The sequence below is a fragment of the Terrapene carolina genome, unplaced genomic scaffold (assembly GCF_002925995.2).
Source record: "Terrapene carolina triunguis isolate 2854851 unplaced genomic scaffold, T_m_triunguis-2.0 Scaffold238, whole genome shotgun sequence".
In the NCBI taxonomy this organism is placed as follows: Eukaryota; Metazoa; Chordata; order Testudines; family Emydidae; genus Terrapene; species Terrapene triunguis.
Genome location: NW_020664589.1, coordinates 5,896,041 through 5,905,057, shown reverse-complemented (window position 1 = coordinate 5,905,057; position 9,017 = coordinate 5,896,041). Strand labels below are relative to the sequence as shown.

The 9,017-nt window shown below is 50.0% G+C and overlaps 1 protein-coding gene and 1 non-coding gene across 2 annotated transcripts in view; both read right to left on the bottom strand.

The window, feature by feature from the left end:
* The window catches only part of ENG (endoglin), a 62,960-nt gene that overhangs the window by 43,166 nt on the left and 10,777 nt on the right, over positions 1-9,017 (bottom strand). The window contains exon 2 of the mRNA XM_026657266.2: positions 2,503-2,654. Within this exon, the coding sequence (XP_026513051.1) occupies positions 2,503-2,654 (152 nt within the window). The remainder of the gene's footprint in view (positions 1-2,502; positions 2,655-9,017) is intronic.
* TRNAR-UCU lies at positions 4,196-4,288 on the bottom strand. The gene is made up of 2 exons: positions 4,252-4,288; positions 4,196-4,231 (listed from the first exon to the last, which is right to left on the bottom strand). It is a non-coding gene; the product is annotated as a tRNA-Arg (tRNA).

Below are 9,017 nucleotides of genomic sequence, written 5' to 3'. Positions count from 1 at the left end.
TTCCGGCCCCTCTGCCCCTCCTCCTCCTCCTCCTCCTCTCACCGGGCAGGCAGCGTGCCACTCAGAATCGGCTCGCGTGCCGTGTTTGGCATGCGTGCCGTAGGTTGCCGACCCCTGGCTTAGAGGGATAGAATCACGGGCCAACCTAGACCTCTAGCAGGGGCTAATCACTGTTAGCTGCCATGGTTACTAACCCAGTATTACCCATTGGCGCCTGTAGACACACAGGGTCAGAGCCTGCTGACCTCAGCAGCCCCCTGCTGTGCCGGCCGGATCGGCCCCAGCCACGCCGGCTGGATCTGCCCCAGCCCCAGCCGCACCGGCCGGCCTGAGCAGCCCCAGCTCCTCTCCCTTTAATCAGTTAACCATTTAAACGAAATATTTTTTAATAGTTTAAACAGTTAATTTTTTAAACGATATTTACATCCCCACCCCGCACCAGTCATTCTGAGTTCTGCTCCCCTACCTAGCAGAGAACCAAGCTCAGGCTGCCAGCTCGGTTGCACAGAGAATGACTTCCCAGCCTACTGGTCACTATACATAAAGGATCCTTTCCCAAACAGCCATACCAGACCTCTGTGCTGGGGCAGATTTTCCCCAGGTCCAGGGGCCATTAACATAGGCGTAGTTTGACAGGTTAACCAGTCTATATTTGGTGTGTGTGTATTTGGCGGCTCCAGTCAGGCCAACGGGGCTGCATGGGGGGGGAGAGGGGGAATTCCATGCCTGCACAGAGGCACCATTTCAGATTTGGGGGGGTGGGCAACTTTAACCATGATTCGAGGGGCTCCCTAGGCAACTGAAATCTCCTTATGCATCCATTAACCTTTTTCACAGACGCATCACATTGACGGTTCATAGTCATCCTGTGATTAACCAATACACCAGCTCTTTCTCCTCCACTGTCACTTCCAACTGGTAAGTCCCTAGCTCACAGCAAAAATTCTTGTTGTTAGTCTCTAAATGCATGACCTTGCACTTTGCACTATTAAATATTATCCCATTTCTATTACTCCAGTTTACACGGTCATCCAGATCTTGTATGGCATTCCAGTCCTCCTCGGTATTGGCAAAACCTCACAACTTTGTGTCATCTGCAAATTTTATTAGCACACACCCACTTTTTGTGCCAAAGTCAGTAATAAAAATGTTAAACAAGGTTGGTCCCAAGACCAATCCCTGAGGAACTCCACTAGTAACCTCCCTCCAGCCTGACAGTTCACCTTTCAGTATGACCCATTGTAGTCTTCCCTTTAACCAGTTCCTTATCCATCTTTCAGTTCTCATATTAATCCCCGTCTGCTCCAATTTAGCTAATAATTTCTCACGTGGGACTGTATCAAATGCCTTACTGACATCCAGGTAGATTAGATCTACTGCATTTCCTTTGTCTAAAAAAATCAGTTACCATCTCAAAGAAAAAAGAACGAGGAGTACTTGTGGCACCTTAGAGACTAACACATTTATTTGGGCATAAGCTTTCGTGGGCTTTACACAAAGTAAAAAACTATTTCCCCATGCTAATTTCCCCCCTACTGTTACTCACACCTTCTTGTCAACTGTTTGAAATGGGCCATCCTGATTATCGCTACAGAAGTTTTTTTCTCCTGCTGATAGTAGCCCACCTTAATTGATTAGTCTCGTTATAGGTGTTATGGCAACACCCATTTTTTCACGTTCTCTGTGTATATATATCTTCCTACTGTATTGTTCACTGCATGCATCCGATGAAGTGGGTTTTAGCCTATGAAAGCTTATGCCCAAATAAATTTGTTAATCTCTAAGGTGCCACAAGTACTCCTGTTCTTTTTGCTGATACAGACTAACAGGGTTACCACTCTGAAACCATCTCAAAGAAAGATACTAGTCACTTTGTTACCATCTCTTGAATACAACAATTGTAGAAAAATCTACAATTACCATTCTATTATTGAAACAACAAGGAGTCCGGTGGCACCTTAGAGACTAACAGATTTATTTGGGCATACGCTTTCATGGATAAAAAACCTCACTTCTTTTCCATGCATCTGAAGAAGTGAGGTTTTTTTACCCACGAAAGCTTATGCCCAAATAAATCTGTTAGTCTTTAAAGTGCCACCAGACTCCTTGTTGTTTTTGTGGATATAGACTAACACGGCTACCCCCTGATACTGGACATTCTATTATTGCAGTTCACCAAGCTTGGAACAGATCAGTTAACTTTAGGAAACAGCCTAACAGCCCTTTCTTATCTTAATCACCTGTTAATTACTGTTTATAAACCAAAATTCTGCCTCCCTGCCTCAGGCAAGCAGCAGCACGTCTCCGGTCTCCTCTGCAGAACTCCTATATTGCAGTTTTGGGGGGGGCAACGCCCTCCCTTGCCCCCCCACCCCCACCCCAAACTCTGCCTATGAAGCCATATGCCCCAGGCAGTGAAAGCACCTGGTCTGTCTGCTGACAGGGAGCAGACATTGTGTCCCTGCGTCTCTCCCCTACCCTCCAAGCCCCCCAATCACTGACCTGCTTCTCTATTTTCACTTGGAGAACGTGGACTTCCTGAGGTTTCCCCATGGTGCTGCGGCTCACGCAGCCGTTCACGGCCTTGCCTGTCGTGTAAGACACCTTGTCCTTCGCGATCTGCTGAAGGGTGCAAACATCAGCAGTCGTGGGACCTAGAGGGGAAGCAACTCAATGTCAGTCATCTCGCTGCAGTACAGAACAGTTACAGTGAGAAGGGGGCTCAAGGGGGCAAGGAGCACAGGAGGATGGGAGAAGAGAGAAGGGCCTGGGACATCAGGAGGGGAGAAGGAGCACAGAGTGGCCAGGGAAGGGAAGGGGTCAGGGATGCAGGGGGGGAGCCCAGGAGAGGATACAGATAAAGGGCAACTGAAGCATTAGCTAAGAAGCCTGGGTGGTGGGAGGGGAGAAGGCAGAAGGCTGTGGTGCATTGTCCTTATTGGAACAAGAGGTCCCTGGGAGCCCATCTCCTGCTCAGGACAGCAAGAAGGGGCTCCAGGTTGGGGGCACAGGAAGAAGGTGCAGCAGGAGCTGAGAAGAGACTTGCAGGCAGAACGTGTCTGAGCACAGGGGGTTGGGATGTATTGAGGAAGCACAGCTGTCAGTCATTAGATGCTGCCAGTGGGATACGGGCTAGGGGTTGGGGGGGGGGCGCTTTCAGCTCCAGTTTCCAAGGGTTTACAATGTCAAGGTTAAACATTTGCTTTGGCAGAACATTTGGCCCTGAAGGGGCTGTTCTAGAGGCCGTAAATACAGGAAGGAAGCAAGGAAGGACAGAAGGACGGAATATCTTGAACCGTTCCTAGGTTACTGAAAAGGACATTTCCTCAATCAGCTGTAACTGCGCTTTAAAAAGTAACCAAACAGGATTCTTCCTAGCGTTTTGGCTAAGAGGTGGGGGAAGCACCAGCTTACCATGAATACACCCTCTCTCTGGAGAACACATCCTGTCTTTGCAGCTGTATGGACTTGGTCAGGGAGGGCATTATTTGCAAGCCACTCTCCATCCATGGTGGAGCTCCACTGACTTTCATCAGGGTCTGTCAGGGCCAACTCTGAGACTAGCTCCAGGGAAAAGCAGCAGCAAAATCATTCAGACACTAGAACTATGCTGATAGAGAGGAAAGTCCAAATTAAGGCTACGCTCCCGCCTTTCGTCCTGTGCCTGGGTAACGACAGACATTACAGGTCAGCCCTGGGCACTGAACCCTGGATCCCCAGCACTAAACGTGTGAATTGCGACCACCTGAGCTGAAGGAGTAACTCCGTTAAGTGGTACCTGCAGTACAGTCATATCCACTGTAAGCCAGCCACAGAGCGGGGCTGGATAATACACCGAATAGTGGGTTCCACCAGCATAATGTAGGGCTCTCCAAATAATCTCATAAGCCACATATGCTGCTGTACTTTGTATTACTGTAGCACCTAGAGGCCCCAATCCAATGTGGGCCCTATCGTGCTAGGCACTGTACAAGCATATAACAAGAGATGGGCCTTGCCCTGAAGAGTTTACAATCCAACTAGACAAGGGTGGTAGGGGAAACAGAGATGAAGTGACTTGCCCAAGGTTACCCAGCAGGTCTGTGGCAGAGTCAGGAACAAAGTCCAGGTCTCCTGAGTCCCAGCCCAATGCCTTATCCTAGAACCATAGGGTTAGAAGGGAGCAAAAGGGTCATTTAATTTAACCCCCAAAATATGACTCTGGTGGGACTCAAACCCACAACCTTTGAATGACTTTATCTGTCACTAAGCTAGAAGTCCAATGCACTATCCATTGCGCCACAGAGCCTCTATAGCATAAGCTTAGGCTGAGTTCCTCTGAGCAGTGTCCACTGACACCTTAGCTGCCTTTGAGGGACAGTGGGCGCTGTCCTGGGCTTTCTGCTCAGCATCCCCCTTTGGTTCCTTGATTTTCAATCTCTGACCTCACTCCTGCTCCTATTTTTAAATTTGTTGCCCTACATACCCACTTGTGGCCTGGGATTAGCGGTTCTTCCCCCTTAGCTATGGTGGGGGGCTTTCGTTTTGGGTGGGCCTAGACCCACCTTTCCCAGATCCCGCAAATAGCACATCACACTGCCTACTCAGCCACAAATCTTCCACCTTTAAACACCCCCATGCTTCGGGGGTTGAAATCCTGACCCTTATTCAAAGTGAAATTTTCAGACCCATCCATACAAAACTGACCATGAATCAATCGTGAGATCTCAGCATGCCAGAGCACAGAGAAATACGTGACTCGCACACCCACTCTGGGGGATCAGAGCTCATGCTTCAGGACATGAGCGGTCAATTCCCACCGAGGTCAGGAATCCCGGCCCTGCTCCCTCCCACCTAAACACACAGCATTTCGCAACAGGCCAAGTGCTCAATGTTGGGGCTTTTCAAAAATTCCTCTGAAGTGTCACATATTGGCCGCTGCCCAAGGCAGGAGATTGAACTTAATAAAGCTCTGATCCGGTATGGAAAATGCTATGTCCCTGCTGCAACCAAACACTTGACAAAATCATGCTATACCTTTCACAAACAATTGAGCACAAGAAGTCCCCCAAGCCACGTACACCCCCCGGTCTGCAGCACAGCAAGAGGAAATCGGAAAGATCAGAAGCTGTTATTTAAGTCATCTAAAAACCGGGGCACGCAACATTTTACTGAGGGGACAATAACAATGTGCCATTCAAAAAAACAACACAGAAACTCTAAGTTACTGGAATGCATGTGGAATCCTTCTTGTAAGAGGCAAGTTAGAGACCTGATCCTGCAAGCAGATCTTACTTCTGCTGACTGCAACGCAGCTGATTGTGGAATTGTCCCATTTGAAGGCAATGGGACTTCTGAAGCCAAAGGTGCTACTCGGCGTGAGTAAGGGCGATCAGAATATGCCCCTCTGGCTCTGTTTGGCAGAAGCTGAGACTAGAACTGGCCAAACTGCAGGAAAATAAAAACACAACAATGTCGAGGAATATAAATAAAATACATACTTTTTGCCCTGACCTTGGAAAAATGTCATCCTGCTAGAGCTGAGATCCTGGAGAAATGGGTGAGGATATGGCGAGACACCTCATCTCACACAGACCACCAGGCAACCTGAGCTGGATTCAGACCAGTAATGACCTAGAGGTATTTGGTTCCATATCCCTAGGGTGACCAGATGTCCCAATTTTATAGGGACAGTCCCGATTTTTGGGTCTTTTTCTTATATAGGCTCCTGTTACCCCGCACCCCCATCCTAATTCTTCACACTTGCTGTCTGGTCACCCTACATATCCCGCAGGAACAAGTCCCCAGCTCATGACACTTTATGATTGAGCAGTTGCTGCTGCTGAAGGGCAGGCATTGTCCACCCTGCTCTGGATGAAGGGCGGACAGGGAATTACAGTAGGGGCTGGCTGGTTTCCCCTTTCTGCATCCTGAGGTTCTCATTGATATTAAGGAGGTGAGGTGCATATAGGGAGAGAACAGGCTCCGTGGATACAGAACGTCGAGAATGACAGGCAGGTTGACAACTCTCTGCCCGCCTGTGTGAATGGCCAAGGCAGGGAGGGGCAGGAGCTGTCAGTGCTATGGTGGTGAGACCCCTTTCCTACAGGCAGCCAATGAAGACCAGGCAAAGGAAGAAAATTTACTAATTAAAGTGTGTGTGAGAGAGAGAGAGAGAGAGAGAGAGACAGATGGCTTTCACTGGAGGGATCAGAATTGTTCAGTTGTGTGTCAGAGGCCCTATACAGCTAACAGCTAATGGAGATTCTACTTTGGCACACAGGCCTGGACTATCAGAGCAAGATCTGATGTCCCTGCTGCTTCTGTTAAGTTCCTAGTGACCCTGACATTCAGCACTGCAACAGCTGTGAAGCCTTAGGTGCCTACAGACGTTTTACAGCAGCATCCTCGTGTAACAAAGGATTCACTAGGGTGATGGTGGTGGTGAATTGTGACACACCATGAGCCCTTCCTTAAAGGGAGCTCAATATCCTTTGACAAATCTCCTGAGTCTGATACACAGAGGGAGGGAGACTGAGTCTGAAGCAGTGGGGGTGAATCGGGGTCCAACAGCTGGGCCTGGCTGCCCCCTCAGGGTAATGTTTTCTTTGGAGATGGCCAGCCACTGAAAGGATTTCCATCACTTCCCTCTGGGGACTGACGCTCACCAGTGGCTCCAGACAACTCCATGCAAGCAGAGGCGTCTGGAGGCAGCGGGGCTGGGCCGGATGCTAGGCCCGGATTGTCCAGACGCCCTGACGTTGAAGGAGGAGAAGGGTGGATGACTGGACGATGCTATCTACAGCTCCAGTGAGTGACAGGAAATGGAAGGCCCAAGGAATGGGAATGGAAATTTACACAGATGTGTCGGCCATGCTGAATGAAAGGAGGCTGGAGAATGTGTAAGGGGGGGAAGCTGCAAGGTCAGGGTGCTGGTCTTATGTAAATGACAATCCCTTAATTTGCATCTCTCCTGAACACACAATCCCCTTTACAGAAAGCACAGCAGTGGCCCGTTTCCCAGAATTCAAGCCGGCAGCAGGGAATGAGCTGTAGGAACGTAGGCCCGGCCGTGCTCCTCCCTGGCTGGCGCCCGGGAAACTCCGGCTGCTCCGAGACGCGGCTCTGCCCCTGGTTGTTCCCTGTCCTAGGCTGGGTGGGGACCAAGGTTGGGGTGCTGACCCCTGCTGCTTGCACTGGGCAGGGAGGGGGACCTGGCTGCTCCCTGCCATCAGGGGCTGGGCTGCTGGGGCCGCTCCTAGCCCCTAACTTCCTGCTGGGGGGCTTCGGGCTGCTGCTCCTGGGGATGGAGGGACAGGAGCCTTTGGCCCAGGTTGCCATTCTCTGGCTTGCAGGATAGGGGCTCTTGGCAGCTCCCTGGCTTGGCTGGGCTGGGCTGGGGAGGGGAGCCCTGGTTGCAGCTCCTGGGGGGAGGGTGGCTCTGGGCCTGGCCTGCTGCTCCCCCGCTCTGGGACTGCTCTTACAGTCCTTGGCTCTAACCATAGAGATCCCACCTAGAGCAGCCCTAAGCCCAGAGACGGAGCCTCGAGCATCCACTCAGGGGACTGAAGCACATGGGTTGGAACAGTGCAGGGAGCTGCTGAACCCAGGGGCCTCCCAGCCCCCCAGGGATCCTGGACTGGCCGCAGTAGGAGGGAAGCGTATTGGGAAGCCCTGGCCTAGGCTGACATCTGCAAAGCCACCGAGGGATTTGCACACTCAGATCCCACTAAAGCCAACTTCCATCTCAGCCACTTCCCCAAGGCCGCAGGCTGGGACACGGCTGTGTGTAGCTTGTCCCATGTCAGACACAGTCAGGCTGGGAGGACGGGGGAGAGAAGGAGTTGGGCTCAATGCAATGCATTCAGCGAGCAACACTCAGGCTACTGTGCCAGCCGGAGCCCCCGCTCGTGCGGTCCAGTCCCTTACAGTGTTAGTAATAGTAGTGAGCCCCGTGACAGCACTTCACAGCTTCCCCATTAGTCACCAAGGGGCGTGTGCTCACCACCCCTTCCCTGAAGCTGCAAGGCCAAGGTGGGTCCCCATTACTGTGCCCTACCCCCAGCCTTTGATTTTCTGAGTGGCCCTCAGCACTGCTTCTGCTCAGAGCTCCCCCAAATCAACAGAAACATGACACCGATGGGATCTACTGGGTAACACTCCATGGCAGCGATACTCAGACCTCAGGCGTTCAGGAGCCAAAAATTAGCGACCCAAAAGAGCCCCTGTTGTGTGAGTTCATGGTTTCATTTACTACAGTACTAGTCATATTTAAACAGTATGATAGGAAAATGTTTATATATATATAAAATGTATGTGCCTGTGTGTATATATATACTTACACTGTTATTAACTTATTTGCTATGAGAATTATATATAATATATATATAATTATATATATAATATATATATAATTCTTACAGCAAATAAGTTAATAACAGTGTAAGTTGATAACTTAATTGGTTAATAACATAGTAAAAGGATCCTGATTGGTTAATAACTTAGATTGGTGAATAATTAAATCCCACAGTGTTTTAATGTCATGTGCTGCAAAGAGCCGCAGGAGACACATTCAAGAGCCACTTGTGGCTTGCGAGCCGCAGTCTGAGTATCGCTGCTGTAGGGTCTGTGTTGTGGCCAGGAGCTCAGAGCTGATGATCACAATGGTCCCTTCTGGCCTTAGGATTCTTTCTTGATCCTTTCCTTGCTTGCTCACAGGGTCTGAATAGCAGCAGTGGAAATGGACCGGCGACTTGTTAATTTCACTCTGCTGTTGGGCAGAGCTGGCAGAGGAGCAGAGCTGTCTGCCTTTAGACTGGGACACCTAATCCTGCGTCCCTTTACGCTCTGTTCTCCTTCAGACAGTTTGCTTCATGAGCATTAGAACTAGGAAATATCCTAGGTAAATCCACACACAAGCACAGGCACACACTTTTAAACGACAGCTTACGTGCAGGGCTGGCTCCAGGGTTTTTGCCGCCCCAAGCGGCGCAAAAAAACCCAAAAACAAACAAACAAAAAAGCCGCGATCGTGATCT